Here is a 17,720-nt window from a genome sequence, read left to right as displayed (position 1 = left end):
CTTTTTAATTTCCACACTAACTTCCTGAGATTTGCTTTCAGGACTTTATTCCACTTCTTTCCCATGTTGTTGATGCCAATGTGAACTACAACTTTTGGATGATCCCCCTCCCCAGAAGGATATCCTGCTACCCATTCCATGGGCCTGGAACCAGTGAGTCAATGGCATCTTGGAGTCATATCTAATGACACTGAAATGCTGTCTGGTCACCTGACTGAAATTCCTCCCCTATGCCCTTGCCCTTCTACTTACTCCTCCCCTTTACAGTGGAGATGCCTTGGTGCCACAAAATTGTCTTTGGCTGTATTCCCTGGGGAATAAAATAAATAAGCCTGACTAGTAACATTACTTCATTTAAAATTTACTCTATTTTCTTCTGGTTTCCTTTATAATTCAATTTCAATATGACCAGATGTAATTTTTTTCTCTCTTTTGCCAAACTTTTTTTATTGCAATCTAATTAGTTACCTTTTCATCACAAGTGATATGCTTTTCTAGTCTTAACTGTTTAGGTTCGCTCCTTATCACCAACTATTAAACTTACAGTTTTCCTACTGTTATAGTTTAGGAAGCCAAACTGGAAAGGAACATTGTTTACTGTTGAACAGCTACTACCTATGCATACCTAGGCTAGCTCCAGCCCAAGACAGCCAATTCTGCATACCCATCATGAAAGGAGCTCAGGGAACTCACACTTGACAAACTGCAGGGGGAGATTAATTCATGATTCCCTATGAGCCTTAAAGGGGTTACCATATCTACGATGTCTTCCTTCACACTGAGCCCCACACACCGATTGCCTCATCTCTTGGACTGAAGACCATAAGCTTCACCCTCGCTTTATCCATTGTCCAGAGACATATCGCACAGGTCAGGGTGTCTGTGCTCTCAGGAGTGAAGGCTCTGAGCATCACCCTCTACCCACACCAATGAATGAGCATACAAGCTATTTTAATGAATCAGCGTTACCTAGGACTCCACTCTTCTCGAATTGTAGCAGGAATCCATTATAGCTTCCCTCCACCAAAAGACAGTTTTGATTTATTTAACTTTTCACCTGAAGCAAGGATCTCAACTACCATGCTCACACAGATTCATACCAATACATCAATCTAGGAACCAAACTCAAATTTTCTATTTTAAAGGCAACAAGACTAGTTCAAGGCAAGGGCACAACACCTGTAGATAAGGAGGCCATAATCAAAGGTGAATTTTAAAGAATTCCTGAATCAATAACAGTGACAGGTTTAAAGTACAGAATTCCCAAACATGGGCATATCAGTTAAAAGCACAATGGGGAAAATGGGAGTAGGGGATAAGCAAAGGAATGGAGCCTTTGTGGTGGGCAATTGGGGTTTATAAAGCTGAGGGAGTCTCCACAATTTATGTTGTTGTATTTAAGTGAACCTCTCAACTGATAAGGACTATTGCATGATGTGCTTATAGAGTCAGTTTCCTTGTTAGGCGTAGGCTGATAGATGAATGATCTGAAATAGCTGACACTATTTTTTTCTTATCCCCATGTCATCCACTCTGTCAAACTCCATTTCCCTCACTGTGCCAGTATTATCTTTCTGCATACATGCAAGGTAAAATGGCAATCCTGATTCAGCATTCACTTTTTCAACCCTTGAAAAAGATTGTTTCCTTGACTAAAATGTTCCATACTTTTATATCAGAGAACTCAGGAATCAAATTCCCCAGGAGAACTCTCAAGATTCAAAACTGGCTGTACATATTTCGGCATCATTACATATCAGAATTGATAATTGGCTTCCTTATATGTAAAGGTGCTGATAATGCACCTTCTTTGGTATTTCTAATCCTTAGTGCAATTTACATCTACGTGACTGATGGAAACAGGGTCCTATCATGTTTGAAGCCATAAAGAGTGTCTTGTCTTTCTTCCATGTAGCATTGGATAAAACAAAACATTCAACTTAAAATGTTTTTTTTTAAAAAAGGAAGCGGCGTTTGCTTTTACATCTGGGAATAAAGAAAAATGCAAATGCAGCATGTGATCATTTGAACTTCCTTGCCCTGCACAAAATAGTCACCAACTCTCATCTGCAAAGAAACAAAAAGATGGACAATTTTTTAAAAAAAGGCATAGAGCAGAGGACAGATAACAGGAAGAAGATTGAGAGAATTAGCAACACAATTAGAGATGGGAAGAGTGACTATATCCTTGACTTATTGCACACATTGTCACATGAAATCTAGTTAGATCTGAAACATGTTATAAAGTACAAGCATTTTATTGCAAGCTCAGTACAAACCTAGTATAAACTATGATTTGGAGATGCCGGTGTTGGATTGGGGTGTACAAAGTTAAAAATCACACAACACCAGGTTATAGTCCAACAGATTTAATTGGAAGCATACTTGCTTTTGGAGCAACGCTCCTTCATCAGGTGATTGTGGAGGGCTCGATCGTAACACAGAATTTATAGCAAAAATTTACAGTGTGATGTAACTGAAATTATACATGGAAAAATTGATTGTCTGTTAAGCCTTTCATCTGTTAGAATGCAGTGATAGTTTCACTTCTTTCATGTGTAAATCACAAAACCTTTTTTTAAAAAGTTGCGTTCTCGGGTTAGCTGTTAACAATGGTGATAGCTAGACAATATGTTTAAGGTATTGGCCCCCTGTGTTCTCTGTCTATGACCTGATGTTTAGATTGATTCTAATCTAAAAAGTGAGATAACAGAGTTTTACATAAATTCATGCAGTTTTTGAGCTGAGTCCTACATGAATGCATGCAGTGTTTGAGAGGGCGGCACGGTGGCACAGTGGTTAGCACTGCTGCCTCACAGCGCCTGTAGACCCGGGTTCATTTCCCGACTCAGGCGACTGACTGTGTGGAGTTTGCACATTCTCCCCGTGTCTGCGTGGGTTTCCTCCGGGTGCTCTGGTTTCCTCCCACAGTCCAAAGATGTGCGGGTCAGGTGAATTGGCCAAGCTAAATTGTCCGTAGTGTTAGGTAAGGGGTAAATGTAGGGGTATGGGTGGGTTGCGCTTTGGCGGGTCGGTGTGGACTTGTTGGGCCGAAGGGCCTGTTTCCACACTGTAAGTCTAATCTAATAACTCTGCAAGTACAAATTCACCCCACAAAATATATGTGTGCATGTGTGTGTGTGTGTGTGTGTGTGTACGTCTGTCTGGGGTGGGGGTTGTGAGTGTGAGAAAGTGTGTGTGTGTGTGTGCATGCGTGTGTGTGAGTGCAGAGTGTCTTAAGTCTGTGAGGGGGTGCATGTGTGAGTGTGTGTGTCTATAAGGGTGTGTGTGCGCGTCTGTGTGTACCTGTGTCCGTGTGTATGTGAGAGTGAGTGTGTGTATAGGAATACCTGTGTGTTTGTAGTGCAATGGTGATCACCTGTAATGTGACAGGAACCCAAGGTCCCGGTTCTTTCATGCCTCAACCAGAACCTTGGTTTCATGTCACATTACAGGTGATCACCATTGCACTACACACACACATACACACAGACACCCACACACACTCCCACACATGTATCCCCTCACAGACTTAAGACACTCTGCACTGACTACACACACACCCCACCCCAGACAGACACACACACGCACGCGCGCACACACACACACAAAGACCCACATGCACACATATATTTTGTGGGATGAATTTGTACTTGCACAGTTACATTGTACTTTGCTCAAAAACTGCATGCATTCATGTTGAACTCTGTTATCTCAGTTTTTAGATTAGAATCAATCTAAACATCAGGTCATAGACAGAGAACACAGGGGGCCAACACTTTAAACATATTGTCTAGCTATCACCATTGTTAACAGCAAACCCGAGAATGCAACTTTAAAAAAAAAGGTTTTGTGATTTACACATGAAAGAAGTGAAACTATCACTGCATTCTAACAGATGAAAGGCTTAACAGACAATCAATTTTTCAATGTATAATTTCAGTTACATCACACTGCAAATTTTTGCTATAAATTCTGTTACGATCGAGCCCTCCACTATCACCTGATGAAAGAGCAATGCTCCGAAAGCTCTTGTGCTTCCAATTAAACCTCTGCTTTGTTCCACCGCCTCCAACCTCATAGTCCCACAACCCCGCACTGCCCGTTTCTACCTCCTGCCCAAAATCCACAAACCTGAATGCACCGGCCGACCCATTGTCTCAGCCTGCTCCTGCCCCACCGAACTCATCTCCACATACCTTCACACAGTTCTGTCCCCTTTAGTCCAAGAACTCCCCACCTACGTTCGGGACACCACCCACGCCCTCCACCTCCTCCAGGATTTTCGCTTCCCCGGTCCCCAACGCCTTATTTTCACGATGGATATCCAGTCCCTGTACACCTCCATCCCCCATCACGAAGGACTCAAAGCCCTCCGCTTCTTCCTTTCCCGCCGCACCAACCAGTACCCTTCCACTGACACCCTCCTTCGACTGACTGAACTGGTCCTCACCCTGAATAACTTCTCTTTTCAATCCTCCCACTTCCTCCAAACTAAAGGAGTTGCCATGGGCACCCGCATGGGCCCCAGCTATGCCTGTCTCTTCGTAGGATATGTGGAACAGTCCACCTTCCGCAACTACACTGGCACCACCCCCCACCTTTTCCTCCGCTACATCGATGACTGTATCGGCGCTGCCTCATGCTCCCACGAGGAGGTTGAACAGTTCATCAACTTTACTAACACCTTCCATCCCGACCTCAAATTCACCTGGACTGTCTCAGACTCCTCCCTCCCCTTCCTAGACCTTTCCATTTCTACCTCAGGCGACCGACTCAACACAGACATCTACTGTAAAGCGACTGACTCCCACAGCTATCTGGACTACACCTCCTCCCATCCTGCCCCCTGTAAAAACTCCATCCCATATTCCCAATTCCTTCGTCTATGCCGCATCTGCTCCCAGGAGGACCAGTTCCAACACCGCACAGCCCAGATGTCCTCCTTCTTCAAGGACCGCAGACTCCCCCCAACCGTGATCGACGATGCCCTCCACCGCATCTCCTCCACTTCCCGCTCCTCCGCCCTTGAGCCCCGCCCCTCCAACTGCCACCAAGACAGAACCCCATTGGTTCTCACCTACCACCCCACCAACCTCCGTATACAGCGTATCATCCGCCGTCATTTCCGCCACCTCCAAACGGACCCCACCACCAAGGATATATTTCCCTCCCCTCCCCTATCAGCGTTCCGCAAAGACCACTCCCTTCGTGACTCCCTCGTCAGGTCCACACCCCCCACCAACCCAACCTCCACTCCCGGCACCTTCCCCTGCAACCGCAGGAAATGTAAAACTTGCGCCCACACCTCCTCCCTCACTTCCCTCCAAGGCCCCAAGGGATCCTTCCATATCCGCCACAAGTTCACCTGTACCTCCACACACATCATCTATTGCATCCGCTGCACCCGATGTGGCCTCCTCTACATTGGGGAGACGGGCCGCTTACTTGCGGAACGCTTCAGAGAACACCTCAGGGACGCCCGGACCAACCAACCCAACCACCCCGTGGCTCAACATTTTAACTCTCCCTCCCACTCCACCGAGGACATGCAGGTCCTTGGACTCCTCCACCGGCAAAACATAACAACACAACGGTTGGAGGAAGAACGCCTCATCTTCCGCCTGGGAACCCTCCAACCACAAGGGATGAACTCGGATTTCTCCAGTTTCCTCATTTCCCTTCCCCCCACCTCGTCTCAGTCGGTTCCCTCGAACTCAGCACCGCCCTCCTAACCTGAAATCTTCTTCCTAATCTCTCCGCCCCCACCCCACTCCGGCCTATCACCCTCACCTTGACCTCCTTCCACCTATCACATCTCCATCGCCCCTCCCCCAAGTCCCTCCTCCCTACCTTTTATCTTAACCTGCCTAGCACCCTCTCCTCATTCCTGATGAAGGGCTTATGCCCGAAACGTCGAATTTCCTATTCCTTGGATGCTGCCTGACCTGCTGTGCTTTAACCAGCAACACGCTTTCAACTGTGATCTCCAGCATCTGCAGACCTCATTTTTTACCCGTTGTGTGATTTTTAACTAGTGTAAACTACAATGACTGCGCTATGAATTTAACCTAATCTAATTAACATGCAATCACTGCTATTTTAGAGTTAGTGAACCAGATTTCACAATTGGGCCTCCTGATTCTCACAGTAAAGTATTTTAAAATACTTCCAGAAATATTTTTAAACCATCTCCTTTTTTCTAACTAAAATTTCTCATGTGTAAAATAGTGGTTCAATAAATCCAGAAAGTACTATTTCACAATCAGAAAATTAACATTATACACGACACTATTAAATTGAATCTGTACTAAACACTTTGTCTTGAGGGCCTCAATGTTTTCCAAACATTTTAACATTTTTAAATCCAAAGTTGAGGTTTTATGTTGAAATTGGATGGCGAAATCTCAGCATGTGCAATGTTTTTAAATTTTCCAGGCACACTGATGCTGTTAAATAATCAAATCACCTATACAGATGGAATATTTTAAACTATGACTTTCTATTCCAAGCTTTTCTTCCAAAAAATTCTAAAATGAGAGGCTGTAAACACGAAGAAATAAATTACAAGTTATACCACACAGAGTCATAGAGCTGCACAGCACGGAAACAGACCCTTCGGTCCAACTCATCTATGCCGAACAGATATCCTAACCTAGTCGGGTCCCATTTGCCAGCACTTGGCCCATATCACTCTAAATCCTTCCCATTCATATACCCATCCAGATTACTGTTAAATGTTGCAATTGTACCAATTTCCACCGCTTCCTCTGGCAACTCATTTCATACTTGCACTACTCGCTGCATGAAAAAGTTGCCCCTTAGATCCCTTTTAAATTTTTCCCCTCACCCTAAACCTATGCCCTCTAGTTTTAGACTCCCCCAACCCAGTGAAAATACCTTGTCTATTTATTTTGTCCATGCCTCTCAATTTTATAAACCTCTATATGGTCACCCCTCAGCTTCCAACGCTCCAGAGAAAACAGCTCCAGCCTGTTCAGCCTCTCCCTATAGCTCAAATCCTCCAACCATGGTAACATCCTTGTAAATCTTTTCTGAACCTTTACAAATTTCACAACATCCTTCTGATAGGAAAGAGACCAGAATTACATACAAAAGTGGCCTAACCAATGTCCTGTACAGCCAATTTCTACACTCAATGCTCTGACCAACAAAGGAAAGCATACCAAACGCCTTCTTCACTATCTTATCCACCTGTGACTCTACTTTCAAGAAACTATGAACCTGCACTCCAAGGTCTCTTTGTTCACCAACACTTCCTAGGTCCTTACCATTAAGTGTACACATCCTGCACTGATTTGCCTTTCCAAAATGCAGCACCTCACATGTATCTAAATTAAACTCCATCTGTTACTCCTCAGCCCATTGGTCCATCCAATCAAGATCCTATTATACTTGGAGGTAAACTTCTTTGCCAGCCACTAGACCTTCAATTTTGGTGTCATCTGCAAACTTACTAACTATATCTCCAATGCTCACATCCAAATCATTTATATAAATGACCAAAGGCAGTGGATCCAGCACTGATCATTGTGGTACACCACTGGTCACAAGCCTCCAGTCTGAAAGGCAACCCCTCATCACCACCCTCTGTCTTCTACCTTTGAGCCAGTTCGGTATCCAAATGGCTAGCTCTCCCTGTTTGCCACGAGGCCTAACCTTGCTAACGAGGCTGCCAAGAGGAACTTTGTTGAACACCTTACTGAAGTCCATATAGATCTCGTCCACCGCTCTGTCCTCATCAATCCTTTTTGTTACTTCTTTCCAAAAACTCAAATCATTTGTTAGAGCTTATGTCGCATTCTCTCAAAATTAGAAATTAGACTTAAGGTGATTGGAGTACACACAGTAGATTTTCAATTTATTTCATTATTATAAATCCATCATTTCAGCCCGACTGTTCTAAAAGGATCAAGTGAATTAAATGAACATGCAAATTGGGCTGATATTGTAACAACTGATCAGTTTTTATGCGGAGGTGACAAGTTGAAAATCCACGCTTACAAAGCTGTGAAAAGGGAGGTGGGGGGGAGTTTTACAACAATATGATAAAATGAAATACTCAAATAAGAGGAAGTGAGATCAACTTGGATCTAATAATAGATTAACATATTGTAGGTTGTAGGACATAAACAACCTATGCATTCTTTTATGGAGAAAAGCACAGAAATCTCAAAATGTTAAAGAAACATGTTATTTAATGGCTTTAAAGTAAATAACACAATTCCAAAGGGGAGATCCACTCAAGCTACAAGTAACAACTGAAACACAGTTTACATAAAGGGACTTTTAAATAAGGAACATGAAAAAAAATCCCTGTTTAGAGTTCAAGTTATTGTACTAAGCAATGACAACTAAACACATTTTTACAGTATAATACACTTACAAAAACAAGCTTGTTATAGTCTGCTATAACATAATCCAGTAACGTTAGGGAAGACATTCCATGAACCAAAATTTGGTAAGAAATAGTTTTACAATATATAAACACATCTAACTGGATAACTAAACAGCATCCAGAGAGACACAATTTAAAAAAAATGTTTGTTATCTTTTTCAGTGCAAACGTATTTATACAAGGCAGTCTTGGCTGCTCTACTCCCTTCTGCATGAAGAAAAAAAGCTGTTTGCATTTGTACTTAATTTGATACTAATTCACTCAGTTATTCACAAGAAAAATCTGTATTCCTTTGAAATTAGTCTGTAAAAATAGACCAACACTTGATGCAATCTCCTCAGTAAAGATGTCTATTCTTGTAGCTTTGATATGTTTCAAAACCAGATATCAATTTAAATTACTATTATCGTATGGACGTTAGTTTGGAAATCACGCTTCAAGGAGTTAAAGCACCAGTGTAAAAATTCAGAAGCAATAGTCTGGTGAAAGTTTATTCATGAAACGGTAACAGAGTTGGAAAGATAGAGGGATGAAAGATGGTGAAGCCACAAAGATAGAAAATCATGCTACATCGGAGGTTCTGCTACCATTTCATAAATGTATGGAGGTAGTTATGTGCAACATGAACAAAATCTTAACTACAGTGAAAAAAAATGTCTATGTTACATACATTGAAGGCTATTTCAGATCAACCACTGCCATATAAGGATAATGCATCTCATCTGCAATGTTCTATTAAAGGTCCTACTGTTGATGTAACAGATCAGGCACACTTATCACATTAACATATATACATTGCCAGTCTTTTTTTAAAAAATGTTTTCTTTGCCAGGTCATATTTAAACAGTTTAAAAACAAACTGCATGCTCTTTTGTGGTCATAGTTTTCATATGAACCAAATTATAAATTCTTCTCATAATATTTCTGCCATTCACATCTTTATGCCTGGTATGTACTTTCACAATGTCACAGATATAACAGGATTTTGGTGCAGCTGCAATAACTGCCATTTTCCAAACAAGAAGTTTTATTTTGTTTTCTTTTAAATACACATGTTGTGGGGGATAAGACTTGGAGAAAAGACAGCAAAACCCAACCCAGTTTAACATGGAGATGTAAAACTACAGGACTGGCTTCACATTTAAGCATCCTTCCAATCTGTGAAACTGCGGCATCATCAGAAGCTTTGGTGTAACAAAAGCCACAATATGAAGGAATTTAAATATCTGAAATGGCATCACAGAACACAAAGGCAGTAATGGGCACAAATTAGAGATTACAGGTAAGTGTGAAAAGAATCTGGCACTGTGCTAGAATTGGTACTAAATAAAACACAGACCCAAGCTGCATGAGCCACTGTATCTAACAGATAGCTTTCCAGTACCATTTTATCTCTAACATCTGTGGCACCATGCACTTAAGCAATACATGCTCATTGATAATGCATGACAATAAACTATGCCAGGCCTCAGACTAATCAACCAAGAGTGCTAAGGTTCCACAATAAAGCTCATATATAAACTGCAGTGTGGAAAGTATTTAAGCTCGTTACAGGAGGGAGCGATTTATAGCAATGTATTAATGGGACCCAGGTGAAGTGTTTGGTTGCTCAAATTTTGTCTCGCAGTGATTGAAATGCCTCAATTGTACTGCTTACTAACTTTCTCATACATGCAAAAAATATTTTTCCTAATTTGAGAGCTGCTTATTCAGCATTTTCTCTGAAGTATATTTATTTGCACAAAAAAATGCACATTTAATTCACATATCATATTGATATAAGATTTACCACAACTGTAAAACTTGTAGCAATTTAATTTTTTTCTCTACAGGGTTTGCTTTTGACACCTTCAATATTTATTTATATGTACAGTAACACGAGATGTATAATCTTGTACAGTAAAAAAGTCAGACATTATTTTACCTTTCAATAGTGCAACATGTATCTGTTGGTACCATATAGCTTTTAACAATGCTTATTGGAAATCACGGACCATAAGTTTGAAGATAGTATCTTCAGTGTGTAAGACAGCCACGTATGTGCTTGTTCAGATTTAACACATGCACTGGTTTCACAAAATCACAGGAGTTATTTTGCTGGTTTCAAAATGCTCTAAAGACGATTACTTCTAAACATGAAGTTGTCATAGAATACCATCAAGAAACCAAGTCATGAAGTGCAAACGAATTTGTGCTTTTTTTTCTCTTCTTTATCAAAATCGCAATGGACGTTTCATGCAGTATGATGTAGGCGAATGCCATGCAGTAAGCTGCATTACCCACTCAATACCTAAAGAATGAAGAAGCAAAATTAATGAGTACTTATGAAATAAAGCTCCAAATCATATAAGTGGCTTCTACATTTAGTTTACACCTCTTTTTAAAATGTATGAGCATGCCTGATGGTGTCATTTTGTTTCAAATCTCTCGAGGTGCATGTGTATGACTGCTGAGGGTGTGATACAGAATATGTAGCTGACAGCTACGACTAACAGTGCTCAAACACTGGTAACGGAAGCTAGACACTTCATGGGCTTCTGCAGTTTCTCAGGTTCACTTGGTGCAGGATCTGTAGTTGTTCGGAAACTGAATGCTGACGTGCCTCCGTGTCCCGGACTAAGAGCAGGGTTCTGACGCCTGTTGCTTTCTACTACGCTTGAAGTGTTAGAGGCCAGACTTTCACGAGTACTGAAAGACACCATGGATGGAAAAACATTAATGCTTCCAAACACTAATGCCACAACATTTAATCCTTCACAACTTTTGGCCTCATTGGGTGACTCAACTCAAAGAGGCCAGAAGTCTCCATTGTGTAGGAAATATAAAGTTTCAATGTATTGCAAAAGATATTGCTCTTCCAAAGTTTTGGTGGCAATGGAGTGGGGAGACATATTCAGGATGCTGCAGAAATTTTGGCATTACATTTCAAATGACAGTATCAGAATTTGAAGCTGTTACTTGGTGCAATGGAACTACATAGTACTCTACTGCAGTCCTTTATCAGTACATACATATTTTTTCACAAGTGGTACATCTTTCACAGCCAGATATGGTTAGTTTATAAGTGAAAATGATTGTGCTTTCAAAATAAAAATGTAAGCTTTAATCTTCTCAACCTCCAATTTTTGCTGAAAATGCTAACAGTTATCACAAGAATCAAAATCAAGAATGGCTTTGAACAAATAGCAAAGCAAAACGGCATTAAATTCAAGCAGTCAGAATGAAAGCGGGTCCACTATATTATATTTATCATTAATATCAAATCTAATGCAGGCAGACTCCCTCGGTTCCTTCCTGCTACACATTTAAGGCCCAGATGAGACAGTACATTAGAACGGTATTTTCACCAACCTGGAGTAATTCCAGCTCTTTGGCAGGATGAGACCCCCTCCCCATCCCACATAACCTTTCATGCTCCAAAGCAAATGGCTAAGTATATGGAACACTAGACCAGTTAACATTGGCCATGTATGCCAAGCATAAATATACCCATAATCTTTTTGTGCTAAATAGGCAGTTTTATTCAGATGATCCATTACAAAAACGAGTAATTTTCAAATTTTGGATTGAATTCAATCATATTTTTAACCAAAAAGTTTCTGATGATAATGTTTAAGCTTGAGAAACAGATTGTTCAAACTATCGAACGATAGTCTTCATTGCATATTGACTAACAGTTATTAATTTCACTGCGATGCAGTAAATGTTTCTAATATTTTTAATTCTTTCTTTTTAGTTCTTTCAACTCAAATAGGACATATATCGTAAATATATTGCTTCAGGTAGGAAGTAACCATTACTGAAAGTCACATCAGACTTTTGGGAATGTACAGCCCAAGTGCTTCGAACTATTTGGGATGATAAAGACTTTCCATGGGCAGGAGGAGAAAGTTCAAACCAGAAGCATAAAGTCAGAGCATTACTTCAAAAGGAACTTTCCTTTAGATTCTTTGATGAGATGCCAACATTATTCCACTAATTTACTTGAACTGAGAGACTCACCAGGATATTGAGGGCAGTTAAGGATCAACCATAGTGCTGTGGGTTTGAGTCACATAGAAGGCCAGACCAAGTAGAGACAGAAGCTTGCCTTATTTAGTGAACTAGATGGATTCTTACAAGTGTTAAATAATTGTTGTCAATGTCATCATTATTGAGACTAGTTTTTATATTCCAGATTTATTAAATTGACATTAAAGTCTGCCAGCTGTTGTGGTGGGATTTAAAATCTGTCCCCCCACTCCTCTCCCCAAGCATCTGTCACTAGATGACTAGACCATTACCACCAATCACTACTTCATCATCTCCTGCTTCTCTGCAAGAGAAAGCATATTAATTGGTTTATAAACTTCTCAATACAGCTTATAAGAATTTATAAACATAAAGTATACTGTTAGAGTAAATCACATTTTGCATAAGGCCACAACCAGACAATTCTCAATTTTTATCCCTATACTTTACATGTTTTAACTTGTGTTGGCTACTTTCAAAGTCCTGTACAATGAAATAATCTAGCACAAAATCAAAAATGTAATACGTGTCTCAAATGAATGACTGCTTGGATTTGTCATTTGCTTGCTTACCGTGGAGAATTAAATCCACTGTCTACAGTGATACTGCTGCTGTCCATACTATCTAATCGAGCAGAATGTAAAGCTTTCTGGCTGGTACTGTTGTCACTCTCTTTTGGGCTCAGAAGAGTTAGATTCTTTTCAAACTTTCTCTGGAGATTTTTCTCTTTCTCTCGTTCTAGCAACCACTGCACAGTCCCACCATCATCTCGGCTTTTACCCTCCTCTTGGTTTTTGTTGATCCCATCTTCTGAGTCATCATCAGACACATTATAGTAGTCAAAGGAAGATTCCTGATGTCCTGTTTCATCCTCTTGTCCCTGTAGGACAGGCAGTGATTGAGCCACACTTATTAGGCCAACAAAGTTCTCACAGTCTGGGTGAAGCACCTCTGATGGTTTATGTTGGGGTTCATATAAAGTGGATTCCTGATAATTATTCTCCATGTGATTTACAGATTGAATTTCCGACTGTGATTTAAATACTTGTCCATTTGGCAATGATGGGGGAGATGCCTGCCCAGCTACAGGCAAATTAACGCTATTCATATCTATCGTTTCCGGATAATGTTTCTGCTGCAGTGACAATTGTTCAAGCTGTCCATTCACATTCTCTTCAATAGGTGGGTGCTTCAAGAACCTATCCAGAGGAGACAGCTTCTTGACACCATCTGACAAGGTTAACGTATCATAATCTTTAAACAGACACTCATCATTACAGTTAGCTGATGGAGAAGACACAGCCTGAGCAGTCTCCTTGGATGCATTACACTGAAAGTAATCATCAGCTTTTGCATTGGTAGTACAGTTAGGTTCGTCATTTTTAGGCAAACCATCTCCAGGTCTTGGGTGCTCCACTGGATTGCAGGCTTCACTAACTGTTGCTGCCTCATCAATATTTACACATTCCGGTATGCTTGGCTCAGTAACATGATTTGAATGTGATGACAATCCTGGTCTGTGGTGACTGAGTAATTTGGAAGAACGTAATTTGTTATTATTTGACTGGCTTTCATCCACGCTGCATTCTTGCATCTCTTCTGTTGTGCCTGATAAAGTCATGCCAAGAGGTCGATTAGAATTATCCATTGATCTAGACCTCTCCTTGGCTTTGCTGGCCCTATCAGTCCTTGATTTTCTGTCTTGAGTATGGCTGTGGCTCCGATGAACCTTGGATTGCAAACTTTCCCGAGAATGTTCATGAAATCGACTCTCCATCCTTCGCTTGTAAAGATCACCAGACACATCCCATTCGGGGGTCACAGGAAAATGAGATTCAACCATGTTAATTTTATCATGTGAGAGAAACCCATTATCACCCTTCATTTCTACAGTGGCACTTTTCTCACATGGGGATCTGGTAATTGGGTCATAAAACTCATACTCTCTGGATTCTGCAACATCCAGATGGGTATCTTCTGATTGTTCCCCTTTTGGAGCCCTGGACTTGCTGTGTGACCGGGATTTACCATGGGACTTCTTGTGACTTCTACTTTTTTTGCTCTTGCCACTATGCTGGGCGGATGAGCCTGCTTTATTTCTGTGGGCCTTATCTTCTTCCAACTTCTTCATTAGCGCTGTGTGCTTCATGACGTTTTCCACCGTCAGGTCTGGATTAATGCGTTTGATTATCTCCTGTTCCACTTCCCTTGGTATAGAGGTTGGATTGTCCTCATCACGCAACGGCCATTCCTCAGGAGGGAACTGGGCTGAAAAATTCACTAACTGCTTTGACTTGTCCTTTTTAAAGCTCAATCTGAACAATTTCAGTCCAAATTTTTTGGATTGCTTTTCTCCATCCTTGGGTTTTGGCAACGTTTCAGTTTTGTATGAACAGTTAACCGTACTCCTGCTTTTCTCAGTCTGGGTTACCGGCATCTGGCTGAAAGAAGGAGGGCAATAGGAATCTTTACATTCCTTCATTGATCTTTTCTGGAGAGTGGAGGAATGATTGTGAAATTCTTCTCTAAAACAGTTGCAAGAATCACAATGGTTTCTGTGATGAGCTCTGTCTCGGAGACAGCCAGAGTTGGAAGGAGTTATAGTCCCTAGCTGTGGTGAAGTACATCGAGCCCGGTCAGGTATCCTTTCATCTAGATGGTACCATTTACTATTTGTTCTTATGAGGGAAGGGGTGATAAAATAAGTCTGAGGAGTTACAATGAAATATCCATCAGGAGTTGGGTAAATTTTCCGCTCTCTTACGAGCATGTTCAACGTATGGCGAAGAATATCTTGACTGGGTGTTGGGACCCCTATAAATTAAAGAGTAGAAACATTTAAACAAGACTTATTACAATTCAATATGGCCATTAGCTTGTAAAGCCTTAAGTTCTACTGAAAAATTAAAAATCACAAGTGATTTTATGCATTTAAATACTAGGGATCTTAAATATAATTTATTCTACTTGTACAATGAATACAACTGTTCAGTACAAAAACTTCACAAGATTCATTAATAATGAGAAAAATTACAGAATGCTGACTTGGTTAAATAGCAACTATTGTTTTCACTACATATCCAAGGTGAAGAGTCTGAACCTGTAAACCAATTGTTCCTGGTAACAGGTATGCTAACCATATATAAAGCTAGTTACGTTATTTTTCAGTCAAGGCACTGGGATGTTGCAGCACAGTCAGTCAGTCAAAAAAAAAGGACACTCCATCTGTCTTGCTCTGGGTTATTACTCACCGCTGAAAGAGCTGCAATATGGTACAAAATGATGGAAAACATTGTAATATTCAGGTTTCCTTAATTTTCAGGATGTTGTGGGATCAGTTTTGATGAGTAGTAATAAATCATCAAAAGGGAAGAATTTTAATTTACATTATAATTATTTCTATTTACAGTTTAAGACAAGACTTGATGTTAAAAAATAGCTAAGTCAGACTGTATGTGCAGAGTTGGAAAGAGTTAACAAAATCAGACAATGAGCAAATCTTTGATCCCTGGTGAATGATGATGCTTTGGCACAAGGTTGTAGTGTGGCTGTATCCCTATATGGAATTTCCCCATCAAGGTGATTAAAAACATTCAATTTACATTGGACAAGCCATTGAGCAAAGGCTAATGAGTACAGAAAGAGAGAGAAAGAACAGTGGGAAAATTCAATTACCCCATATTGCGCTTACATGTCCGGGGCTGGATCAAGAACTGGCAATGGGAGGAGGTTAGGAAATGGTGTGAGCAATCCAAGGAAACTGAAAGAGAGCAGGAAAAATGGAAATGAAAAATAAAAATGGCTGGATGGGGTTTGTCGGAAGTGGGTGGGCAGGGGGTGGGAATGGTTAGGCAGCTGTCAGAGTGAATGCACCACAGGGAGAGAATTCCTGTGTGATGGTGAGGGGTCAGGCTCCTAGTCAAGACAGAAGCATGGACTGCAGTGGTGACTTCACAGTATTAAGCCTCGATCTCTGATCTTTGCTCATGTTCAGACAAGTGGAGCCTTGCAATGTAAGTCTTGTAATGTAGTAAAATGATGGATGTGTTTATAAACAATGTATGACTTAATTAAACACAGTGCAAAATCTCACCCTATCCTCCCTCCGCAGTGTGGTGCTGATTCACAGATTAACAAGGTTCATTTTAAATTCTTGGTCTGTGCTGATCTCATCCAGGACACAGCTGTAGTAGTTACAACTGGACTTAGTGATCTAGGTTTAGGGAGAGACATATTAAAAAGAAACTCAGATAGAGCTTTCACTCTTCAATATTATCCGCAAAAAGTAGATGTAGACCTTGATCGATGGAAGGATCAGGTACTTAATGCCACCATTGAAGACACTCATATCAAGAACAGTCACTTTGATAAGGAATCAGGAACCATCAGCAACTGGTTACTGGCCAAGAATTAGTCACCACCCTCGCAAAAACCAGAAACAAAATTTCGAATTTTAGCTTTGGTATTCTCATGGCAATTGGAGCACCCACTTTCATTTAAAACTAGATAAAAGATTCTCAGTGCAGTTTTCTAATGTTTTTGGAAATTGTCCCCACTCACAAGAGAAGACTGCACAGTTTTAAGTGGAAAATTCTATCATTCTCAGCACGGTGTCAAAAATGGAGAATTGAGACTTTCGTGCAGTATCTGACCGATGTTACAATGCAGTAATATCACCATTTTTTCTTAAAGATGTGAACAGTCTGTCCGGTTAGGTGGACATGATCCCATGGTGCCAGATCAAGCACAGCAAGGAAACTCTCCTTGCTGTGCTTGATCAAATATGATCCTTCGACTAACAATCATTAAATCAGAATATGTGGTGATTACCCCACTATGGTTTGTAGACTGGTGTGCACAAATTGACTATCATGTTTGAAATTACAATTCAAAAGTATTTAACTGGCCATAACACATTTCCAGAATTTGAGAAACATAAATACAAGCCTTTTCTTATTTTGTTCCTTGGTGTTCACCCTCTCCCATTCTACAACAAATTAGTGGTCTGCATCAGCTACTGGTGTTCTTGAGACAGGAACTCATGCCACTGGAGGAACAAGCACTACCTCATTTACACTGTAGGGTCTTATCCACTTTTATAGAAATGCAGCACCCATGTTAGATCAGAGCCCTTGCCATTACCTTGTGCCTAGTACTAAAATGACCAGATCAGGGTAAAATTGTTTTTTTGATAACACTCCACTAACGTATCTTGGAGCAATTTACCACATAAATGCTATTTAACAAGAAATCATTGTTTTGTTGCAGTGGCCGTACAAATAAAGAGGTT

The 17,720-nt window shown here is 40.7% G+C and overlaps 1 protein-coding gene across 6 annotated transcripts in view; it reads right to left on the bottom strand.

Annotated features, from left to right (window-relative positions):
* Window positions 1-10,249: 10,249 nt before the first annotated feature.
* The window catches only part of LOC132822098 (storkhead-box protein 2-like), a 437,283-nt gene continuing 429,812 nt past the window's right edge, over window positions 10,250-17,720 (bottom strand). For 4 of the 6 annotated variants that reach the window (XM_060835161.1, XM_060835133.1, XM_060835140.1 and 1 more), the window contains 2 exons: window positions 13,003-15,244; window positions 10,743-11,107 (listed from right to left, as the gene is read on the bottom strand). In XM_060835161.1, the coding sequence (XP_060691144.1) occupies window positions 10,918-11,107; window positions 13,003-15,244 (2,432 nt within the window). In that variant the 3' untranslated portion in view covers window positions 10,743-10,917. Of the gene's footprint in view, window positions 10,710-10,742; window positions 11,108-13,002; window positions 15,245-16,523; window positions 16,552-17,720 lie in introns of those variants that run through there. The other 2 variants (XM_060835170.1, XM_060835147.1) reach the window with 2 other exon arrangements.

This window comes from Hemiscyllium ocellatum, chromosome 2, assembly GCF_020745735.1.
Source record: "Hemiscyllium ocellatum isolate sHemOce1 chromosome 2, sHemOce1.pat.X.cur, whole genome shotgun sequence".
In the NCBI taxonomy this organism is placed as follows: Eukaryota; Metazoa; Chordata; class Chondrichthyes; order Orectolobiformes; family Hemiscylliidae; genus Hemiscyllium; species Hemiscyllium ocellatum.
Note: the sequence above shows the minus strand (reverse complement) of the source record. Positions and strands in the feature narration are given on the sequence as shown.